Source organism: Coregonus clupeaformis, unplaced genomic scaffold, assembly GCF_020615455.1.
Source record: "Coregonus clupeaformis isolate EN_2021a unplaced genomic scaffold, ASM2061545v1 scaf1823, whole genome shotgun sequence".
Taxonomy (NCBI): Eukaryota; Metazoa; Chordata; class Actinopteri; order Salmoniformes; family Salmonidae; genus Coregonus; species Coregonus clupeaformis.
Window position 1 is genome coordinate 56,128 of NW_025535277.1, and position 24,230 is coordinate 80,357.

Below are 24,230 nucleotides of genomic sequence, written 5' to 3' on the forward strand. Positions count from 1 at the left end.
TGGATGTGTAACCAGGCCAGCCTAGTACAACTCAGCTTGGCTCGGTTTGGCCTCCTAGTGGGAATCAGGCATTAGGGCAACAAGCAACAAGGGAAGAACCTCCTCCATCACCTTCCTGTCAGCATGTTAAAGGGAAAACAAATACAAGAAACATCACCTTTAACCAAAAAGCGTTTTCTTTTAGTTATCCTAACTTTTTAAGATAACTTTTTTTGCTTTTTTTTTAAATCATATTTTATCTATTTCTTCTTCTTCGAGAGGAAAAAAAAGGGATGTTTAAAAAAAAAAAGAAGGGATGTTTATATTATAACCAAACCATTTGATTATTTTTGCACCTCTTTGTAGCTTTTAACTCACAAGGGTCTTATTCCAGCATTATAACCAAGCATCCCTTAGTAAAGAGTCATCCCAAATGCTACCCTATTCCCTATAGTACTCTTTGTGTATTAAATTGATGGTGGTGATTGTTGCTATGAAAAGAGCCCGATCCTCCTAACCTTGAACTGAGGTACTACATCATATATAAAGACAGTAGCAGTGTATTATTAAACCACACTCTATGTTAGAGGTAACGTTGAATATATTGATCCAAGCACATTTTACGGTGCGTTGTTGTTGTGTTCGACCTCCTCCTCCTCCTCCTCCTCTTCCTCCTCCTCCTCCTCCTCCTCCTCCTCCTCCTCCTCTTCCTCCTCTTCCTCCTCCTCCTCCTCCTCCTCCTCCTCCTCCGTGCATGTAATGTTTATGTATCGTTATGTGTGTCTGACCACGTGCCAGCGTACACTTGGGTGACCGTCCCAAAATGGCACCCTATTCCCTACATAGTGCACTACTTTAGACCAGAAATGAAGCACTATAGTTGGGGGATAGGGTAGCATTTGGGGCAAGCCCTTGGTAATGTGCCTGTAATGTAGGTGCTGTATCTTTAATCTTACATTCAAATGTTTAGACTTTTTACATTTTGTTCAACATGTATTTATCATTATAATTATCTTCTTCACTTACAGTATGAAGGCCATTGGAGGTTATATTATTTATCATATTGCTATTTCCTTGTCTTCCATTTTCAATGTGTTTTTTTCATTTCATTCAGTGTCTTGTTATTAGTTTTCATTCTGTGTCTATAAGTTATATAATTTTCCTTGAGAGAGTGACAACTTTTGCTCAATCACACTGTTCTAATCGTTGTGTTATAATGGTTATAGTGCGGTTATGAACAGTGTTACGTCACAAGGCTTTAAGGTGAAAGACAGACGTTACTTTTTCATTGTTTTTGCTGCTTTGTTTTCCCCCTCTATTCTGTTCTATTGTCAATCAGAAGTTAGGCCTTGGTTAAGTTGCGTTTTTTCAAAAAGGGATGTTTTTGCACTTTCCCCAAAAATAGATACTGTGAACGGAATCATACATTTGCAATGTGTTGTCAGACAGTATGGTTCATTTTAACAGTAGAATAGAGTAAAGATATGTCCAGGGTGGTATAGTGTCAGTGTTACCACTGTGCGTTAACACTGTGAATGTCAGTGGCGTGAACCCCGTTATCGCCATCTAGTGGACAGCATTGCAGTAACAGTACAGAGGAGATATCCAATGAATAATGACTGAGGAAATGGGAAATGTTTAATATTTCGTTTGTTCTACATGTTGTGTTTCAATAGCTTGCTCGCAAAACACGTACACAACGAATAAAGTGCCTGAGCAATATGACAACCAGAAATCCAGGCTCTGTCGTAGCCTGCCGCGACCCGGAGACAGAACACTAAACACGGGATTGTCGTAGCAACCATTGTTGGTATTTTATGTATTGTGACTTTACTTTGACCAAAACTCAGAATCTCTGGCACCGGCCACATTGCTTCCAATGCCCCAGAGACTGCATAAAGGTTCAGACTAAGACAGTGGTAATGTTCGAAAAAATGTATGCACGCATGACTGTAAGTCGCTTTGGATAAAAGCGTCTGCTAAATGGCTTATTATTATTATTATTATTATTATTATAGTCACCTCTGTTAAGGTGAGGTGTTGTAAATGTAGTGACGTCACCTCTTAAGGCGAGGCGTATCAGGAAGTAGAGGAAGAAATGGACTTTACAGGTAGAAGACAAAAACATCTGAGGTTTGTAGCTTTCTTTTACAATTTAATGTAGAAAAGTGTTCTGGAGAAGTTAGGCTATCATAGAGAGACAGATGATTTAGGGGTAAGACATCTGCAGAATTGTAAAGTTAATACAATACTGATTTCAACTTTCAAGAATGCTAATTTTACTGTACATTGGTGTTGATTCATATTGCTTAGCCTAATCAATATGATCCAATGTGATGTGATGTGATAGGCTACAGGGCTATGAGGTAGGGTATTAATGGTAAAGGCGATTGACATCACATTATCGTGATTATTATCCACATGTCGAAACTGCGTTAGAAGACGTGCATCGGAATTATGTAAAGCTGTCACTAAAGAAAATAGTCTGTTTCGACAAGTCAGTCAAGTAAAAATGACGCGCAACAATAGACATAGAAACTATTTAAATGTTGGGATAAATCAAAGTTCAAGTTGAAAATGCTTTCTGGTGACACCGATCAGAAAGGCTGTGATCCGTTTTGCTCAGTGCTGTACGCTTCATATAACTTGGCCAGCGCACTGTTGCGTAATGTTCCGCATCGTTGTCGGCACACCTGAATACAAGCCCGGGTGCAACGGACGAGATAAACTGTTGGCACCTCATGTGAAGTCAAGCAGTGCATGGGTGTATTCACTAAGGGCACTATTCCAACTTATGAAATGACGCCTTTTCCTACGCACTGCTCATAGTTTCTATTCAGAAATATTGGAAGATGGAAAAAAAGTGTACAATAGGGGTTGAATAGGGGGGTCCTATACATTTACCCTAATTCTCACTAATCATGGAACTGTATGAAACCGGTTCAGTCGTCGTGAACCGTGAACCAGGCTACAGGTTTAACCTGCTACGTGTGGTCTGAGTTCCATAATGATTCAAACAGGCTACATGTCCTAAATTCTTGCACAACGTTAGCCTAATGCTAACGACCCTCAGGAACAACTGACGTGACAGAGGAAAGAAAGGGAAACAGAATGGAATGATGCAAAATGTAAGCTACAAATTGAAGAAAACGAACACTAAAGTGACAGTTATAAATGTATGTGGGTTTTACTGACGGTGGCTCTCGATAGTGGCTGATATTTAACATGATACAACTTGTAAAATAAACGGAGAAAAGCCTGGGCATAGCCTATAATTAAAACATTCCGAAGCTCATACATCAACTCGGCAGGTTCAGTCCTACAGAAGCCTAAAGCTTGGGTGTCCAAATTGCATCCACGCCTATTATGAGGTCACACCAGTAGAGGTGCGTGCGTAAAATCACTGGGGAAGACAGAAAAATACAATACAATCTATGTGTTGTAATATTTGTTTTGCTCTATAACCTGTTAATTCATATGCCTTGTGACCCTGATATAGGCTTTAGGCCTAAAGGTCGAGACAATAAGAAGACACAGTGGGAGAATAAATTCAACCACACCTTTGTTTTTATCACAAAACCAGAGAGCAACTTCTGTCCGGTTAAGTCCACAATGCATATTCTATGTAACAGACAGTTACATGACCTACATCATGGTCAAGCAAGTTAATGTTTCCGATCACTAAACAACTATTGATTTAGAACCACAGAGAGTTACCGCAAGTTGTAAATGCAGGTGTCACCTCTGTTAAGTGTGTGTGTGTGTGTGTGTGTGTCTTGTGTGTGTGTGTGTGTGTGTGTGTGTGTGTGTGTGTGTGTGTGTGTGTGTGTGTGTGTGTGTGTGTTAGAGAGAGAGACAGATCCTATGTCAATAAGCTCTAAGGTCCTATGTTACTACACAGTGTATAGAGTACGTACTCTCAAATGACACCCTTTTCCCTATATAGTGCACTACTTTTGATATTGCATTATGCTCAATCTCCACCTCTCCTCCCTCCCTCCACCCCCCCTCCCTCCCTCCCTCCCTCCCTCCACTCCACCTCTCCCTCTCTCCCCCCACCTCTCCCTCTCTCCTCCCTCCCTCCCTCTACCTCTCCCCTCCCTCCACCTCATGTCCCAACATAGGTAGTATCAGGAAGTAGAGGAAGAAATGGAATGGACCTTACAGGTAGAAGACAAAAACATCTGAGGTCTGTAGCTTTCTTTTACAATTTAATGTAGAAAAGTGTTCTGGAGAAGTTAGGCTATCATAGAGAGACAGATGATTTAGGGGTAAGACATCTACAGAAATGTAAAGTTAATACAATACTGATTTCAACTTTCAAGAATGATCATTTTACTGTACATTGGTGTTGATTCATATTGCTTAGCCTAATCAATATGATCCAATGTGATGTGATGTTATAGGCTACAGGGCTATGAGGTAGGGTATTAATGGTTAAGGCGATTGACATCACATTATCGTGATTATTATCCACATGTCGAAACTGCGTTAGAAAGACGTGCATCGGAATTATGTAAAGCTGTCACTAAAGAAAATAGTCTGTTTCGTCAAGTCAGTCAAGTAAAAATGACGTGCAACAATAGACATAGAAACTATTTAAATGTTGGGATAAATCAAAGTTCATGTTGAAAATGCTTTCGCGCACCGATAAAATGGTCGTGCGCTATATGGCCAGCGACTGTTGCGTACTGAAACAAGCCGGGTGCAACGGACGAGATAAACTGTTGGCACCTCATGTGAAGTCAAGCAGTGCATGGGTGTATTCACTAAGGGCACTATTCCAAATTATGAAATTACGCCTTTCCTACGCACTGCTCATAGTTTCTATTCAGAAATATTGGAAGACGGAAAAAAAGTGTACAATAGGGGTTGAATAGGGGGGTCCTATACATTTACCCTAATTCTCACTAATCATGGAACTGTATGAAACCGGTTCAGTCGTCGTGAACCGTGAACCAGGCTACATGTTTAACCTGCTACGTGTGGTCTGAGTTCCATAATGATTCAAACAGGCTACATGTCCTAAATTCTAGCACAACGTTAGCCTAATGCTAACGACCCTCAGGAACAACTGACGTGACAGAGGAAAGAAAGGGAAACAGAATGGAATGATGCTAAATGGAAGCTACAAATTGAAGAAAACGAACACTAAAGTGACAGTTATAAATGTATGTGGGTTTTACTGACGGTGGCTCTCGATAGTGGCTGATATTTAACATGATACAACTTGTAAAATAAACGGAGAAAAGCCCGGGCACAGCCTATAATTAAAACATTCCGAAGCTCATACATCAACTCGGCAGGTTCAATCCTGCCTAAAGCTTGGGTGTCCAAATTGCATCCACGCCTATTATGAGGTCACACCAGTAGAGGTGCGTGCGTAAAATCACTGGGGAAGACAGAAAAATACAATACAATCTATGTGTTGTAATATTTGTTTTGCTCCATAACCTGTTAATTCATATGCCTTGTGACCCTGATATAGGCTTTAGGCCTAAAGGTCGAGACAATAAGAAGACACAGTGGGAGAATAAATTCAACCACACCTTTGTTTTTATCACAAAACCAGAGAGAAACTTCTGTCCGGTTAAGTCCACAAAGCATATTCTATGTAACAGACAGTTACATGACCTACATCATGGTCAAGACAGTTAATGTTTCCGATCACTAAACAACTATTGATTTAGAACCACAGAGAGTTACCGCAAGTTGTAAATGCAGTGTAGTCACCTCTGTTAAGGTGTGTGTGTGTGTGTGTGTGTGTGTGTGTGTGTGTGTGTGTGTGTGTGTGTGTGTGTGTGTGTGTGTGTGTGTGTGTGTGTGTTAGAGAGAGAGAGACAGATCCTATGTCAATAAGCTCTAAGGTCCTATGTTACTACACAGTGTATAGAGTACGTACTCTCAAATGACACCCTTTTCCCTATATAGTGCACTACGTTTGATATTGCATTATGCTCAATCTCCACCTCTCCTCCCTCTCTCCACCCCTCCTTCTCTCCCTCCCTCCCTCCCTCTACCTCTCCCCTCCCTCCACCTCATGTCCCAACATAGGTAGTATCAGGAAGTAGAGGAAGAAATGGACCTTACAGGTAGAAGACAAAAACATCGGAGGTTTGTAGCTTTCTTTTACAATTTAATGTGGAAAAGTGTTCTGGAGAAGTTAGGCTATCATAGAGTGACAGATGATTTAGGGGTAAGACGTCTGCAGAAATGTAAAGTTAATACAATACTGATTTCAACTTTCAAGAATGATAATTTTACTGTACATTGGTGTTGATTCATATTGCTTAGCCTAATCAATATGATCCAATGTGATGTGATGTGATAGGCTACAGGGCTATGAGGTAGGGTATTATTGGTAAAGGCGACTGACAGCACATTATCGTGATTATTATCCACATGTCGAAACTGCGTTAGAAGACGTGCATCGGAATTATGTAAAGCTGTCACTAAAGAAAATAGTCTGTTTCGTCAAGTCAGTCAAGTAAAAATGACGCGCAACAATAGACATAGAAACTATTTAAATGTTGGGAGAAATCAAAGTTCAAGTTGAAAATGCTTTCTGGTGACACCGATCAGAAAGAATGTGATCCGTTTTGCTCAGTGCTGTACGCTTCATATAACTTGGCCAGCGCACTGTTGCGTAATGTTCCGCATTGTCGTCGGCACACCTGAATACAAGCCCGGGTGCAACGGACGAGATAAACTGTTGGCACCTCATGTGAAGTCAAGCAGTGCATGGGTGTATTCACTAAGGGCACTATTCCAACTTATGAAATTACGCCTTTCCTACGCACTGCTCATAGATTCTATTCAGAAATATTGGAAGATGGAAAAAAAGTGTACAATAGGGGTTGAATAGGGGGGTCCTATACATTTACCCTAATTCTCACTAATCATGGAACTGTATGAAACCGGTTCAGTCGTCGTGAACCGTGAACCAGGCTACAGGTTTAACCTGCTACGTGTGGTCTGAGTTCCATAATGATTCAAACAGGCTACATGTCCTAAATTCTAGCACAACGTTAGCCTAATGCTAACGACCCTCAGGAACAACTGACGTGACAGAGGAAAGAAAGGGAAACAGAATGGAATGATGCTAAATGTAAGCTACAAATGGAAGAAAACGAACACTAAAGTGACAGTTATAAATGTATGTGGGTTTTACTGACAGTGGCTCTCGATAGTGGCTGATATTTAACATGATACAACTTGTAAAATAAACGGAGAAAAGCCCGGGCACAGCCTATAATTAAAACATTCCGAAGCTCATACATCAACTCGGCAGGTTCAGTCCTACAGAAGCCTAAAGCTTGGGTGTCCAAATTGCATCCACGCCTATTATGAGGTCACACCAGTAGAGGTGCGTGCGTAAAATCACTGTCCGGTTAAGTCCGGTTATGTCCACAAAGCATATTCTATGTAACAGACAGTTACATGACCTACATCATGGTCAAGCAAGTTAATGTTTCCGACATTTTCGGACCGCTAAACAACTATTGATTTAGAACCACAGAGAGTTACAGCAAGTTGCAAAGAATGGTTCATGGTCCTGATTTATGTGTTTGTGCAAGTATAAAACATGTTGACTCACCCTACTTGTAGAGAAACGCCAATGACATCCTCCTCTCTTTCATGTTGACAAAATGGTCTATCAGTCTGTCATACAGTACACGGTCTATCACTCTGTCATACAGTACACGGTCTATCACTCTGTCATACAGTACACGGTCTATGTCACGCTCTGGCTCCGGGACTGTGTATTTTGAGCCAGGGTGTGTTCATTTGGTTGTGTTTGGTATTGGTTGTGTTGTATTTGGTTGTGTTTCCTTGTTTGGTCGTGTGACTCCCAATCAGTGGTAACGAGTGTCAGCTGTCGGCTCGTTATCTCTGATTGGGAGCCATATTTAAACTGTCAGTGTTCACCTTAGTGTTGTGGGTTTTTGTTCCTTTACAGTCTTTGTCACTGTGGACTTCACGAATCGTTATTTGTTTTGTTGTTTCGTGTTTCGCTTTAATTAAATAAAGCATCATGTTCGTGCAACACGCTGCGCTTTGGTCTACTCCTTTCCAAGACGATCGTGACAGAAAAACCCACCTTAACCAGATCAAGCAGCATGAAGAAGAGAGAGGATGGACTTGGGAGCAGTTGAGTAGGAGTCTCGACTGGGCCAAGCCAAGAGAAGAGGAGAGAGGTTGGACTTTGGAGCAGTGGGGTGATAGTCTGGCGAGAACGATGGAGGCCTGGTCCACGAAGAGGAGAGAACCCCAGAATTTTTTTAGGGGTGGCTCACGACGTCGGACCAGCAGGAGGCCGCGATAGAGCGGTCCAGTGGGTTGCCGGAGGAGGCCGTCGGGTTACGGGGGCCACTGGTCGAAGAGGGGATGGAGGAAGTAGAGGCACGGCGAGAGGTACTGGCGTGTGTTGCCAGTCCGGTCCGGCCCGTTCCAGATCCCGGTGTAGGGCCAGTGGTGTGTGTCCCCAGTACAGTCCGGCCCATCCAAGCTCCCCGCACCAAGCCAGTGGTGTGCGTCGTCAGCCCTGTCCGGCCCGTGCCTGCTCTCCACACCAAGTCAAGGGTGCGAGTCGTCAGCCGGATTCAGCCCATTCCTGCTACTCGCACCAAGCCAAGGGTGCGAGTCATCAGCCGGATTCAGCCCATTCCTGCTCCCCGCACCAAGTCAGTGGTGCGCTTCGTCAGCCCGGTCCGGCCCGCTCCTGCTCCCCGCACCAAGTCAGTGGTGCGTTTCGTCAGCCCGGCGCGGCCCGCTCCTGCTCCGCACACCAAGCCAGTGGTGTGCGTCGTCTGCCCGGCACGGCCCGTGCCTGTTCCCCACACCAAGCCAGTGGTGTGCGTCGTCAGTCCGGCACGGTCCGTGCCTGTTCCCCACACCAAGCCAGTGGTGTGCGTCGTCAGTCCGGCATGTCCCGTGCCTGTTCCCCACACCAAGCCAGTGGTGTGCGTCGTCAGTCCGGCACGTCCCGTGCCTGTTCCACCGGTGCCTGGTCCGGCACCGGTCAGATGCTTCACGCCGGAGCTAGAGCAACCCGCTCCACCAGTGTGCAGTCCAGCTCCGGCCAGCGGGGCCAGACCGGACCAGGGATACTTTGGGGGTTGGAGAGGGAGCGGGATCAGGCCCGGAGCCGGATCCGCCGCCTAGGCGGAGTGCCCACCCGGTCCCTCCCCTGTGGTATTTGGTTGGCGCGGTCGGAGTCCGCGCCTTTAGGGGGGGGTACTGTCACGCCCTGGCTCTGGGGACTCTAGTATGTTGAGCCAGGGTGTGAGTTTTCATTTGTGTTACATTCTAGTATTGTTGTTCAATGTTGGCCAGTGTGGTTCTCAATCAGAGGCAACGTGATTCAGCTGTTGCTTGTTGTCTCTGATTGAGAACCATACTTTAGCAGCCTGTTTCCCCACAGAGTTTGTGGGATCTTGTTTCAAGTCTGTTTATGTTCGACCGTGAACTGTCACGCATCGTTTGTTGTTTTGATCGGGTCTCGAATTAAAGAGTATGTTTGCCTGCAACGCTGCGCCTTGGTCCTCATCTTTGGTAGACGATCGTGACAGTCTATCACTCTGTCATACAGTACACGGTCTATCACTCTTTCATACAGTACACGGTCTATCACTCTGTCATACAGTACACACTTTTATTTTTTGTTGTTGAGGCTCCCTGGCTAAAATGCTGGTTCACTAGCCTAACTTCCATTCATGGGCAAGGTTAGCTAGTTAACATTATCCTTCTACATCTAGCTACATATTGAACGTGTTTACCCGAGGTAGACTAGCTGTTGTCATGGTGTCAGCTAATGGGGATCCAAGTCAAATCAAATCAAATTAATAACATATTGGACTGTGCATGTTTAAATGCAATATGAAATCTCTGTTTGAACTTTGACCACAGACTTGTGACTTACATCTAAAATGAGTCTCTCTGGGGAGAGAGAGGAGGGGACCACTGCCTCTAAAATGAGTCTCTCTGGGGAGAGAGAGGAGGGGACCACTGCCTCTAAAATGACCAGTTCTAAGAGGTAAGAGATTACATGTAAAATATACAGTTCTCTTGAAGATATAAAACTAAAGGGAAACGTTTTCCCAAATTACATCAAATGTAGTTCTACATCATTAATTTAAAAGTCCCCTAATCGATTTACCAATTGCAGACTGTAGCTTTATAAAGAAACATCAGGACTTCTATGAGTTCAGCTATACAGTTGTTGAAATGATGTAGATGAGGTACTGATGAGATATTGATGAGGTGATCTGCCTCCCTGTTTTGTTCAGTGTCCAGAAGCCCAGAGCAGAGTCACCTGCCCCCAGCCTGCTATCAATGCAGAGTGATCAGCCACCTGCTTTCAGCCAGGAACCATTACCAGATGACAATAAGGAAGTGGAGAGTTTGGACAGTGAGGATGCATTAAAGATCACACACAACCTTCTGGACAGAAGAAGTAAGACTGTGTTTCATACAATATTACAAAGAACGGGACAAAGGCCCCTCTAAAACACACACACACACACACACACACACACACACACACACACACACACACACACACACACACACACACAAACTTATGAGTCCCAACTCTCATTGTTTTCCTACAGGTCAAACTCTTCTGAAAGTCCAACAAGACATTAAGGCTAAACTGAAACACAAGTATCAACACATATCTGAAGGAATTGGAAACCAAAGTCTGTTAAAGGACGTCTACACAGAGCTCTACATCACAGAGGGTGGAAGTGGAGGGGTCAATAATGAACATGAGGTGAGACAGATAGAGATGGCATCCAAGAAACAAACCACACAAGAGACACCAATCAAATGCAACGACATCTTCAAGCCTTTACCTGGACAAGACAAACCTATCAGAACTGTGCTGACAAAAGGAATCGCTGGCATTGGAAAAACAGTCTCTGTGCAGAAGGTCATCCTTGACTGGGCAGAGGGAAAAGCAAATCAGGACGTTCATTTCATGTTTCCTCTTCCTTTCCGTGATCTGAACCTGAAAAAGGACCAATACAGTCTGATGCTACTTCTTTCCCACTACTTCTCAGAGCTGAAAGAGATTGACAGCATTGAAGATGGTGAAACCAAAACTGTTTTCATTTTTGATGGTCTGGATGAGTGTCGACTTCCTCTAGACTTCAAAAACAATGAGAGGTGCTGTGATGTCACGAAGCCAACCTCAGTGGACGTGCTGCTGACAAACCTCATCAAGGGGAATCTGCTTCCCTCTGCTCTCCTCTGGATAACCTCACGGCCTGCAGCAGCCAATCAGATCCCACCTGAGTGTGTTGACCAGGTGACAGAGGTACGAGGGTTCAATGATCCACAGAAGGAGGAGTACTTCAGGAAGAAAATCACAGATCAGAATCTGGCCAATGAAATCATCAAACACATGAAGACATCAAGGAGCCTCCACATCATGTGCCACATGCCAGTCTTCTGTTGGATATCAGCCACTGTCCTTGAGATGATGCTGAAAGAGGCAGAGAAGGATGAAGTCCCCAAAACTCTGACCCAGATGTACTCACACTTCACGCTCATCCAAATCATTGTGAAGAACAGGAAGTACAACAAAGCCACAGAGACAAACCCAAAGGAACTGTCTCAGTCAGACAAAGAGATGATCCTGAAACTGGCAAAGCTGGCTTTCCAACAGCTGCAGAAGGGCAACCTGATCTTCTATGAGGAGGACCTGAGAGAGTGTGGCCTTGATGTCACAGAGGCATCAGAGTACTCAGCATTGTGTACAGAGATCTTTAAAGAAGAATCTGGGCTGTACCAAGACAAGGTCTACAGCTTTGTGCATCTGAGCATTCAGGAGTTTCTAGCAGCAGTGCATGCTTTAGAATCATGTCTGGACAAGAAGGAAAATGTTTTTTCCCCCAAAGCAGTCACTAGTGGTTATGATGGTGATTCCTCTGTATACCATTTCAGCATACGACAGTACAGAGACATGGAGTCAGACCCGTTGTATGACTTAAACAGGAGAGCAGTGGACCAGGCCTTGAAGAGTGAGAATGGACACCTGGACCTGTTCCTCCGCTTCCTTCTGGGCCTCTCACTGGAGTCCAATCAGAATCTGTTACGAGGCCTTCTGACACAGACAGGAAGTACAACACAGAGCAATGAGGAAACAGTTGAGAGAACAGTCAGGTACCTTTCAGACAAGATCGAAAGGGAATCCTCACCACAAAGGATCATCAACTTGTTCCACTGTCTGAATGAACTTGGTGCCAACTCTCTAGTTGAAGAAATGCAAACCTCCCTGCGATCAGGAACTCTTTCAGAAACAATACTAAAACCTGACCAATGTTCAGCCCTGGCCTACCTGTTACTGATGTCAGAGGAGGTGCTGGAGGAGTTTGACCTGAAGACATACACCACATCAGAGAAAGGTTATCAGAGGTTGCTGCCGGTAGTGAAAACCTGCAAGAGAGCACTGTAAGTTCTGTTATTGAGTTGATGTATACAGTATCATTATTCTGAAGGATTTGTATATCTAACAGATGATCTCCTCTCTCCAGACTGGATCGCTGTGACCTCGCATATACATCCTGTGAGACTCTGGCTTCAGCTCTGCAGACACCAAACTCCCCCCTGAGAGAACTGGACCTCAGCTACAATGACCTGGGAGACAGAGGAGTGAAGCTGCTCTGTGTTGGACTAACCAGTCCACTCTGCAACATACAGACACTAGTGTGAGTTAACTATCTTCAGTATCCACTGTGAGTGTTTATATATTATGTATGTAGTTAGTATGTGTATGTTTTTAACATTATTTGAACGTCTTGGTAAATATGCAGAAACATACATAAAATGTGATAAATATATCAAACTAAGGTTAAATGTCTTGAGTGAGTTAGTATTTTTTTGACATTGGTTAATCATGTGTCCTTCTGTTATTGTCTTAATGCATCTCATTATTCTTAAAGCTTTGCATATTTAACAGTGTATCAACATATCTCCTCTCTCCAGACTGTCTGGCTGTGAACTCACATATAAATCCTGTGAGACTCTGGCTTCATCTCTGCAGACACCAAACTCCCCCCTGAGAGAACTGGACCTCAAAAGCTGCAATGACCTGGGAGACAGAGGAGTGGAGCTGCTCTGTGTTGGACTAACCAGTCCACTCTGCAACATACAGACACTAGTGTGAGTTAAATATCTTCAGTATCCACTGTGAGTGTTTATATATTATGTATGTACTGTATACTGAACAAGAATATAAACGTAACATGAAACAATTTGGTATCTCTGTGCATTCAAATTCCCATCGATAAAATGTGATCGTGTTCATTGTCCGTAGCTTATGCCTGCCCATACCATAACCCCACCGCCACCATGGGGCACTCTGTTCACAACGTTGACCTCAGCAAACCGCTCGCCCACACAATGCCATCACGACGCCATACACGCTTTCTGCCATCTTCCCGGTACAGTTGAAACTGGGATTCATCCGTGAAGAGCACATGTCTCCAGCGTGCCAGTGGCCATCGAAGGTGAGCATTTGCCCACTGAAGTCGGTTACGACGCCGAACTGCAGTCAGGTCAAGACCCTGGTGAGGATGACGAGCACGCAGATGAGCTTCCCTGAGAAGGTTTCTGACTATTTGTGCAGAAATTTTTCGGTTGTGAAAACCCACAGTTAAATCAGCTGTCCTGGTGGCTTGTCTCAGACCATCCTGCAGGTGAAGAAGCCGGATGTGGAGGTCCTGGGCTGGCATGTTTACACATGGTCTGTGGTTGCGAGGCCGGTTGGATGTACTGCCAAATTCTCTAAAATGATGTTGGAGGCGGTTTATGGTAGAGAAATTAACATAAAATTATATAGCAACAGCTCTGGTGGACATTCCTGCAGTCATCATGCCAATTGCACACTCCCTCAAAACTTGACACATCTGTGGCATTGTGTTGTGTGACAAAACTGCACATTTCAGAGTGGCCTTTTATTGTCCCCAGCACAAGGTGCACCTGTGTAATGATCATGCTGTTTAATCAGCTTCTTGATATACCACACCTGTCAGGTGGATGGATTATTTTAGCAAAGGAGAAATGCTCACTAACAGGGATCTAAACAAATTTATGCACAACATTTGAGAGAAAGAAGCTTTTGTGCGTATGGAACATATCTGGGATCTTTTATTTCAGCTCATGAAACGTGGGACCAACACTTTACATGTTGGGTTTATATTTCTGTTCAGTATAGTTAGTATGTGTATGTTTTTAACATTATTTTAACATTTTTGGGACATATCCAGAAACATACATAACATATATAAAACTAAGGTAAATATCTTGAGTGAGTTAGTATGTTTTTAACATTGGTTAATCATGTGTCCTTCTGTTATTGTCTTAATGCATCTCATTATTCTTAAAGCTTTGCATATTTAACAGTGTATCAACATATCTCCTCTCTCCAGACTGGCTGGCTGTAAACTCACATATGAATCCTGTGAGACTCTGGCTTCAGCTCTGCAGACACCAAACTCCCCCCTGAGAGAACTGGACCTCAGCTACAATGACCTGGGAGACAGAGGAGTGGAGCTGCTCTGTGTTGGACTAACCAGTCCACTCTGCAACATACAGACACTAGTGTGAGTTAAATATCTTCAGTATAAGTTATTATGTGGATGTTTCAGACATTTGTTAATCATGTGCTCTTCTGTCCTCTAGTCTAGGTCAGTGTGGTCTGACAGAGGGTTGCTGTTCAGATCTGGCCTCAGTCCTGAGTTCACCCAACTCACAACTGAAACAACTGGAGCTGAGAGACAATGACCTGCAGGACTCAGGAGTTACACTGCTGTCTGCTGGACTGGAGGATCCAGACTGTAAACTACACACACTGGGGTATGTACAGCTGTTTCAGTCAGGTCGGTACTGAGCTGAGTTACACTGCCCTCTGCTGGACTGGAGGATCCAGACTGTAAACTACACACACTGGGGTATGTACAGCTGTTTCAGTCAGGTCGGTACTGAGCTGAGTTACACTGCCCTCTGCAGGACTGGAGGATCCAGACTGTAAACTACACACACTGGGGTATGTACAGCTGTTTCAGTCAGGTCGGTACTGAGCTTAGTAAAACAAATACTCTGAAAATCTAATGTTTCATGACAATGTTTGTGTCATGGACAAAATTATGGGTGTCCTACAAGATGATTGACACCAGTCCACCAACCTAGACAGCTGTTGTGTCTCTCTGTAGGCTGTCTGGCTGTCTGGTCACAGAGGAGGGCTGTGCTGCTCTGTCTTCAGCTCTGAGGTCAAACCCCTCCCACCTGAAAGAGCTGGACCTGAGCTACAATCACCCAGGAGACTCTGCAGGGGGGACTGCTTTCAGCTGCTCTGGTGGATCCCACAGATAAACTGATGAAGCTGAAGTAAGTCAGAATAGATGTCCTAATAGTGTGAGCAGTGGTTGTGTCCTATGTAGTGTAGTAGGTTCAGTAACATGAGGACATGATGGTAGAATTAAGGGGACGTTTACCCAGCAGGCTTAGCACTCCAACACAGCATACATCATCACCACATGAATACTCTTCTTCTGCATCTCTGATATCCTGTTGGAATTGTACTCTGTTCTGTATGCAGTAGGTAGGATAGAATACCTGTATGTCTCTAGTAATGAATTGTACTCTGTTCTGTATGCAGTAGGTAGGATAGAATACCTGTATGTCTCTAGTAATGAATTGTACTCTGTTCTGTATGCAGTAGGTAGGATAGAATACCTGTATGTCTCTAGTAATGAATTGTACTCTGTTCTGTATGCAGTAGGTAGGGTAGAATACCTGTATGTCTCTAGTAATGAATTGTACTCTGTTCTGTATGCATTAGGTAGGATAGAATACCTGTATGTCTCTAGTAATGAATTGTACTCTGTTCTGTATGCAGTAGGTAGGGTAGAATACCTGTATTTCTCTAGTAATGAACTTGGATAGTGCACCAGAACACAACAATATGGTTTAAATGTTGACTGCTTTATTAGGTCTTTGTCAGTCAATAACCTGTTTCTCCTACAGTGTGGATCATGGTGGAGAGTTCAGGCTGAACCCAGGGCTGAGGAAATGTAAGTCTCTTCAATCCTAATCAACTACATATTCAGAACCATAGTGATATAGTAACTAATCAATACTTGTTCTCTACCTACAAAACGACATTTTATATGAAGATGTGGTTTGATTAAACTCTCCTTTTGTCTACAGATGCCTGTCATCTCACCCTGGACCCAAATACAGCAAACCCAGACCTGATACTGTCTGAGGGGAACAGGAAGGTGACATGGGTGGTGGAGAAGCATCATTATGAAGACCATCCAGACAGATTTGACGGTCATCCCCAAGTTCTCTGCAGAGAAGTCTTATCTGGATCTCGTTATTACTGGGAGGTGGAGAAGGATAGTGACGAGGCTCTCATTGGTGTGGTGTACAAAGGAATGAAGAGGAAGGGAGAGGAGAATGACAGTAGGATTGGATACAATAGCAAGTCCTGGTGTTTATTCTGCTCTGACGGTGGATATAACTTTCACCATGCTGACGTCATCAGATCCACCCCTGGTCCTTTTTCTAACAGAGTTGGAGTGTATCTGGACTGGCCAGCTGGTACTTCGTCCTTCTATAGCGTGTCCTCCTCTGGTACACTGACACACCTTTACACAGAACACACCACATTCACTGAACCCCTCTATCCAGGGTTTGGGTTTGTGTTTGGGTTTGGGGTTTGTTCCTACGACTCCTCCTCAGTGACCCTGTGTCAGATAGATGACCAACACATTCAAAGGTGAGTCATAGCAATGTTTCATCATGTGTTTTCCTCTGGAATCATTCCTACAATTAGATTAGTAGTAGTGGTGTGTTTTAATGTGTTCTGTTGGACCTACAGACAGTTAGATTAGTAGTAGTGGTGTGTTTTAATGTGTTCTGTTGGACCTACAGAAAGTTAGATTAGTAGTAGTGGTGTGTTTTAATGTGTTCTGTTGGACCTACAGACAGTTAGATTAGTAGTAGTGGTGTGTTTTAATGTGTTCTGTTGGACCTACAGACAGTTAGATTAGTGGTGGTGGTGTGTTTTTAATGTGTTCTGTTGGACCTACAGACAGTTAGATTAGTAGTGGTGGTGTGTTTTAATGTGTTCTGTTGGACCTACAGACAGTTAGATTAGTAGTGGTGGTGTGTTTTAATGTGTTCTGTTGGACCTACAGACAGTTAGATTAGTAGTGGTGGTGGTGTGTTTTAATGTGTTCTGTTGGACCTACAGACAGTTAGATTAGTAGTAGTGGTGTGTTTTAATGTGTTCTGTTGGACCTACAGACAGTTAGATTAGTGGTGGTGGTGTGTTTTAATGTGTTCTGTTGGACCTACAGACAGTTAGATTAGTAGTAGTGGTGTGTTTTTAATGTGTTCTGTTGGATGTACAGATGTTTCCTCTCCTATGTCTCACTGTAGTGTCAGTTTCACTCTAACCACAAGAGGGCATCAGAACCTGTTAAAATGATACCTGGTGACTTCACGTCTCTAGGGGCTTTCATCAAGATAAGCAAATGTCACCTGTAATGTCACCATCAGTATTGACTTCATGGAAGTTGACATAGTGTTTTGTCACATTTGGAAATGCACCCTACATAGAGAGCTGTTCTGTCACCCTTTATACACCCTTTGTATTGCTTATGAAGACTATATGTATGCTATATAAAGCCTTTATAAGTTGTATTTAGTTTAATCACAGTCTATCCATCTGCTTTCCCAACACCAGAGACCATGGTGGAGAGTGTTGTATCAAGCCTGGACCTGAGAACACCAGAGACCAGATATGTGAGTGTTAACTGATAATTGTTTTAAAATCAAAATACGATTAAAGCGTTCTTGAGTCCCAGGCAAGGAACACAATCATGATCTATTTGGTCAAAACAAACTTAAAGGTGGAGTCAGCAATATGACGTAGATGCACAAAGTAAACATCATAGTGGGTAAACTTCTACAACAACTAAGAGTGTTGGAGCGCGATGCTAAACTTCTCTGTTTTGGTCCCGTGGCTACCACGCTGTAAGAGAGTGAAGAGAACCCGTGCACATGGGCAGATACTGTGTGAGAGAGAAGTCAGGCATCTTGCTCATCACAATATCTGCGGTGCTGCTCGTACAACATCATTTAGCTGACTCTACCTTTAAGCTCTCATCCTGGGATCTACCAGAAATCAGGCCCCCAACATCTACAAAACATGGACCAGAACAATGTTGTTTCCTGCTTCCACAAACATTCATTAATATAACACTAATGTCAGATTATGGTATGATAATGAGTGTACATTCTGAGACTGTTGCTCACTTACATTCATTTTTATTACAAGTCTGTTTAATATTTATTCATTCATTATTACATGAGATTGTCCGTTTTAAATAACAACTACTTTTGACTTCAGGGATTCCTCAGAGCTGTAAGACTTGTGAACATGTTGAGGTAAGTCATAATGTCAATTCTCACTTTTACATACCTTCAGGAGTCAGGCAAGTCGAAAGCAGGACCAAGTTTTTTTGTCACAGTCTGAAAGCCAGGTGTGTACTGACCAACCATTCATACTGGGATATAGACAGTCCTGTGTTCTGCTTGTAGGAATGCAGGATTTTAACTGCTGTCATATTTTGTCATTAGACAGTTTAATTGGATCAATCACCCAGCATTCCATGTAACATTGAATAAATACATTAGATAAATTACTTTGTTCATTTAATGAGCCAGATTTCCCGGACAAAGATTAAGCCTAGTCCTGGACCTTAAATAACTTTCTATTGAAACTTCCATTGATCATGCTTTAAGTCCAGCACTAGACTCAATCTGTGTCCAGGAAACTGGCCCCATATGTATAACTGACATGCTTGTCCTTGTTCAGGACTCCACACAGTGGCTTCAGATTGAACCCTTGACTTCCACTGTCCAGGGAGTGAAAATGTTCAGGTAAAATAACTACTTTTAACATTTAATTCCACTTGCTAGTGTATTTCCCCATTACCTTTGGGAATAGGCTTCTAATCCAACCTCTCCATTTGACGATTGACCCTCTCTACCATATCTTGTTGTTGCCCTCAGGCACAGGACACCCAAAGGGCGTTATGAGTGCACAGTGTCTGGGCTCCGCTGGGTGTGTGACAGAGATGTCATTCTGAAGTATCACTTCAGGAACTGGGAACCCTACAGTCACCTTCTGAAAGACATGCAGTACGGACAAGGTGGTCCATTGCTGGACATCACTATGGAGTTAGGTGAACTGGAGGAAGTTCATCTGCCACACTTTGTCTGTTTAGGTAAAAGCATATTCACATAGTATTCAGAAAGACATTTTCATGTAACTGAGTTTCACTTCCTGAATGAATGAATGAATATTCTGGGAGTTTGAGTTTACTGTGATCTGGTACCGCATATTCTTTGTGTTTTAGTTGTTTGAATAATACAATATTTGTCTTTCTGTCTCCTTTTTATTGTGTTGTTCAGGGACCAACCATTCCCTGAGGAATGAGATGAAGATTTTTCATGTAGAGGAACATGGAGTGTCTTTTGAGGAAGTGCATGAGGTCACCAGATTCCATGCTAAGATTCTCCATCCCAAGTTCTCAGCTATCTCTGTTATACTGAGCTATATCTTTTCGTGGAACATAGATGTCCACTGTGAGCTGATGCTCTATCTGACAGTGAAAAAGGAAATACTAATTCCACGCCTATACCTGTTCCCCAGTAACCCCAGCCAAATACAGGTGAGGTACCATTCTTTTAGAGGTGACCTTAACTAAGCAGTGGTACGGTTTATGTTGACACTCATAACATGAAGATAATAGTTTGTTGCTAGTTTTCTGAATAATGTTTTAATAAGACTATACATTGACTGGCTGTGTATTTCATGCCTCGTTTCGCAGGCTGTGGAACAACAGGAAAAGTCTCAAGGGTCTTCAAGGGTTCTCATCACAAGACCAGAGCAGGCCTTCAAACTGAATAGTTTCTTCAGACTGAACATTCCCTGTTCTACCTACATCAATCCACAGGTACAGTTTTAGTAGACTAAGAACATGAATCTGACATTTTAAGTCACATTTCTATGCATTGCTCTCTCTTGCTCGCTCGATGGCTCTCAATTCAAATGGCTTTATTGGCATGGGAAACATATGTTTACATTGCAAGCAATCTCTCTCTCGCTCTCTCCATCTCTCTCCAGAAGATTCATCTCATACATAGAGACTCCACACCAAGCTTTTTCAAGGCGGTTGTGAAAATGACAGGGGTTGACATTGAGATGGAGTTATTCGGTGATGATGAGAGGATTGCATGGAAAGAAGTGGTATCACAAAGTAGGAGCATATGTCAATCATAACTTTGTACTTTTGTAACAGATGCTATTTAGAGTGATATAACCTCATTTTGTTTATCTTTCAGATGAATACATCACTGCCACCCATTCAACAAGTAAGTAAACATGAGTTACAGTGCATTCAGAAAGTATTCAGACCCCTTGAATTGTTCCACATTTTGTTACGTTACAGCCTTATTATAAAATTGATAAAATCGTTTTTTCCCCCTCATCAATCTACACAAAATACCCCATAATGACAAAGCAAAAACAGGTTTTTAGACATTGTTGCAAATGTATATATATATAAAAAAAACCTGAAACATCACATTTACATAAGTATTCAGACCCTTTACTCAGAACTTTGTTGAAGCACCTTTGGCAGCGATTAAAGCATCAATTCTTCTTGGGCATGATGCTACAAGCTTGGCACACCTGTATTTGGGGAGTTTCTCCCATTCTTCTCTGCAGATCCTCTCAAGCTCTGTCAGGTTGGATGGGGAGCGTCGCTGCACAGCTATTTTCAGGTCTCTCCAGATATGTTCGATCAGGTTCAAGTCCAGGCTCTGGCTGGGCCACTCAAGGACATTCAGAGACTTGTCCCGAAGCCACTCCTGCGTTGTCTTGGCTGTGTGCTTAGGGTCGTTGTCCTGTTGGAAGGTGAACCTTCGCCCCAGTCTGAGGTCCTGAGCGCTCTGGAGCAGGATTTCATTAAGGATCTCTCTGTACTTTGCTCCATTCATCTTTCCCTCGATCCTGACTAGTCTCCCAGTCCCTGCCGCTGAAAAACATCCCCACAGCATGATGCTGCCACCACCATGCTTCACCGTAGGGATGGTGCCAGGGTTCTTCCAGATGTGACGCTTGGCATTCAGGCCAAAGAGTTCAATCTTGGTTTCATCAGACCAGAGAATCTTGTTTCTCATGGTCTGAGAGTCTTTTAGTGCCTTTTGGCAAATTCAAAGCGGGCTGTCATGTGCCTTTTACTAAGGAGTGGCTTCCGTCTGGCCACTCTACCATAAAGGCCTGATTGGTGGAGTGCTGCAGAGATGGTTGTCCTTCTGGAAGGTTCTCCCATCTCCACAGAGGAACTCTGGAGCTCTTTCAGAGTGACCATCAGGTTCTTGGTCACCTCCCTGACCAAGGCCTTCTCCCCCGATTGCTCAGTTTGGCCGGGCGGCCAGCTCTAGGAAGAGTTTCGGTGGTTCTAAACTTCTTCCATTTAAGAATGATAGAGGCCACTGTGTTCTTGGATACCTTCAATGCTGCAGAACTGTTTCGGTAATCTTCCCCAGATCTGGGCCTCGACACAATCCTGTCTCGGAGCTCTACGGACAATTCCTTCGACCTCATGGCTTGGTTTTTGCTCTGACATGCACTGTCAACTGTGGGACCTTATATAGACAGGTGTGTTCCTTCCCAAACATGTCCAATCAATTAAATTTACCACAGGTGGACTCCAATCAAGTTGTTCAAACATCTCAAGGATGATCAATGGAAACAGGATGCACCTGAGCTCAATTTCAAGTCTCATAGCAAAGGGTCTGAATACTTATTTCGATAAGGTATTTCTGTTTTGGAATATATTTATTCTGTCTATTTTGTATTCTTCCGTTCACTCTGTCATTTAAGTCATTATTGTGGAGTCACTACAATGTTGTTGATCCATCCTCAGTTTTCTCCCGTCACAGCCATTGACTCTGTAGCTGTTTTAAAATCACCAATGGCCTCATGGTGACATCACTAACAGTTTCCTTCCTGTCCTGCAGCTCAGTTCAGAAGGACGACTGCATCTTTGATGTGTCTGGGTGATTTAATACATCACCCACAGGATAATTATTAACTTGACCATGCTTAAAGAGATATTCAATGTCTGATTTGTTATTGTTACCCATCTACCAATCACTGTCCTTCTTTATGAGGCTTTCAAAAAAGATCCCTGGTCTTTGTAGTTGAATCTGTGCTTGAAATGCAACACTTGACTGAGGGACCTTACAGATGTTGAATGTATGGGGGACAGGCCCACTTTGACATTAGAGGATTCTGAGTAGATTGTTGATAAAACATTAATAATCTATTTTCAATGACTTCTCAATAAACCTAACAGGAAACATTATTATTTCAATTTTTTATTTTAAATTGACTGACTTTAATTGGAATTGACCACAACCCTGGAGTCGGCTCTATACAATAAATGACTATCAGAGGAATGATAACTGGTGAGACTGGAAGATGTAGAAACAGCTGCTGTTAACCCTAAAGCCATATTAATTTAATTGACCCCCCCCCTTCAGCATTAACAGTCCCTGACATTCCTGCTGAGGAGTTTCTGAAGAAACACTGGGCTAAACTAATTCAGCGAACCAAAAACTCAATGCCAATAGCAGATGATCTGTGGTCAAAGAACATGATTGGTGAAGAAGAGCACTCCAGAATAACAGCTGAAACAACTGAACAGGACCGAATGAGAAAACTACTGAAAGCAGTCATCCCCAAAGGACCAGAAGTGACGGGAGCTTGTCTCAAAGCTCTCGTTGAACATGAAAACCATCTTGTTAAGGACTTGAGTGAATCTAGGTAAGACAGTTTTCATTGCTCCCTCCCTTGAATATGTGTAATGATTAAATATAGGTCCAATAAAAACACAGCTACCCAGATCAAAGAGGAACTGTTTTTCCAGAATGGAAGCATGTTTTAGTGTTTCTGTCTGTAATAAATGACTGTTATCTTATTGTAGTTACATCATAGGACCATCATCACATCATTATCTCAGGTGGAACTCCTCCTTCTCCTCCATACTTTCTGATCTCTCTCTTCCCTTCTCCTCCATACTTTCTGATCTCTCTCTTCCCTTCTCCTCCATACTTTCTGATCTCTCTTCCCTTCTCCTCCATACTTTCTGATCTCTCTCTTCCCTTCTCTTCCATACTTTCTGATCTCTCTCTTCCCTTCTCCTCCCTACTTTCTGATCTCTCTCTCCCCTTCTCCTCCATACTTTCTGATCTCTCTCTTCCTTCTCCTCCATACTTTCTGATCTCTCTCTTCCCTTCTCCTCCATACTTTCTGATCTCTCTCTCCCTTCTCCCTCCATACTTTCTGATCTCTCTTCCCTTCTCCTCCATACTTTCTGATCTCTCTCTTACCTTCTCCTCCATACTTTCTGATCTCTCTCTTCCCTTCTCCTCCATACTTTCTGATCTCTCTCTTCCCTTCTCCTCCATCCTCTTTCTTATAGAACCTGATCTGAAGATGCTGAGGCCTGTCTCCTAGTCTGTGGACTAAGACACTTCTTCACCTAATCTGAAGCCGCTGAGGCCTGTCTCCTAGTCTGTGGACTAAGACACTTCTTCACCTGATCTGAATATGCTACAGCATGAAGCTGGCTAGACAAAGACACTTCTTCACCTCGTCAAGCCAGTGCTACAGCATGAAGCTGGCTAGTCAAAGACACTTCTTCACCTCGTCAAGCCAGTGCTACAGCATGAAGCTGGCTAGACAAAGACACTTCTTCACCTCGTCAAGCCAGTGCTACAGCATAAAGCTGGCTAGACAAAGACACTTCTTCACCTCGTCAAGCCAGTGCTACAGCATGAAGCTGGCTAGACAAAGACACTTCTTCACCTCGTCAAGCCAGTGCTACAGCATGAAGCTGGCTAGTCAAAGACACTTCTTCACCTCGTCAAGCCAGTGCTACAGCATGAAGCTGGCTAGTCAAAGACACTTCTTCACCTCGTCAAGCCAGTGCTACAGCATGAAGCTGGCTAGTCAAAGACACTTCTTCACCTCGTCAAGCCAGTGCTACAGCATGAAGCTGGCTAGACAAAGACACTTCTTCACCTCGTCAAGCCAGTGCTACAGCATGAAGCTGGCTAGTCAAAGACACTTCTTCACCTCGTCAAGCCAGTGCTAC

The 24,230-nt window shown here is 43.3% G+C and overlaps 2 protein-coding genes and 2 long non-coding RNA genes across 5 annotated transcripts; all 4 read left to right on the forward strand.

Moving 5' to 3' along the window:
- Positions 1–2,072: 2,072 nt before the first annotated feature.
- Positions 2,073–9,921, forward strand: LOC123487736. 2 transcript variants are annotated; one of them, XR_006659872.1, is made up of 3 exons: positions 2,073–2,112; positions 6,034–6,093; positions 9,889–9,921. It is a non-coding gene; the product is annotated as an uncharacterized LOC123487736 (long non-coding RNA). The 2 variants fall into 2 exon arrangements; XR_006659873.1 differs by lacking the exon at positions 2,073–2,112 and adding an exon at positions 4,105–4,168.
- A 2,727-nt stretch (positions 9,922–12,648) lies between these two features.
- LOC123487735 lies at positions 12,649–15,235 on the forward strand. The gene is made up of 3 exons (XR_006659869.1): positions 12,649–12,692; positions 14,668–14,841; positions 15,198–15,235. It is a non-coding gene; the product is annotated as an uncharacterized LOC123487735 (long non-coding RNA).
- Positions 15,236–15,322: 87 nt separating this feature from the next.
- Positions 15,323–16,879, forward strand: LOC123481269 (stonustoxin subunit beta-like). Its single transcript, XM_045218819.1, has 3 exons — positions 15,323–15,372; positions 16,012–16,058; positions 16,195–16,879. Exons 1-3 carry the CDS (start codon positions 15,362–15,364, stop codon positions 16,770–16,772), a joined length of 636 nt encoding a protein of 211 aa, XP_045074754.1. The 5' UTR covers positions 15,323–15,361; the 3' UTR covers positions 16,773–16,879.
- Positions 16,880–18,766: 1,887 nt separating this feature from the next.
- LOC121562356 (NACHT, LRR and PYD domains-containing protein 1 homolog) lies at positions 18,767–23,913 on the forward strand. The gene is made up of 8 exons (XM_045218820.1): positions 18,767–18,939; positions 19,072–19,286; positions 19,474–19,733; positions 19,893–20,018; positions 20,189–20,321; positions 20,407–20,436; positions 22,615–22,897; positions 23,556–23,913. The coding sequence occupies exons 1-8, from the start codon at positions 18,857–18,859 to the stop codon at positions 23,560–23,562; spliced, it is 1,137 nt and encodes a 378-aa protein (XP_045074755.1). The 5' UTR covers positions 18,767–18,856; the 3' UTR covers positions 23,563–23,913.
- Positions 23,914–24,230: the final 317 nt, after the last annotated feature.

Coding starts and splice junctions, on each gene's coding strand:
- LOC123481269 (XM_045218819.1), top strand. Junction 16,059..16,194: donor GAACCCAGGGCTGAGGAAAT/GTAAGTCTCTTC, acceptor TTTTGTCTACAG/ATGCCTGTCATCTCACCCTG.
- LOC121562356 (XM_045218820.1), top strand. CDS start 18,857: ATGCTTGTCCTTGTTCAGGACTCCACACAGTGGCTTCAGATTGAACCC. Junction 18,940..19,071: donor CAGGGAGTGAAAATGTTCAG/GTAAAATAACTA, acceptor TGTTGCCCTCAG/GCACAGGACACCCAAAGGGC. Junction 19,734..19,892: donor GTAACCCCAGCCAAATACAG/GTGAGGTACCAT, acceptor CTCGTTTCGCAG/GCTGTGGAACAACAGGAAAA.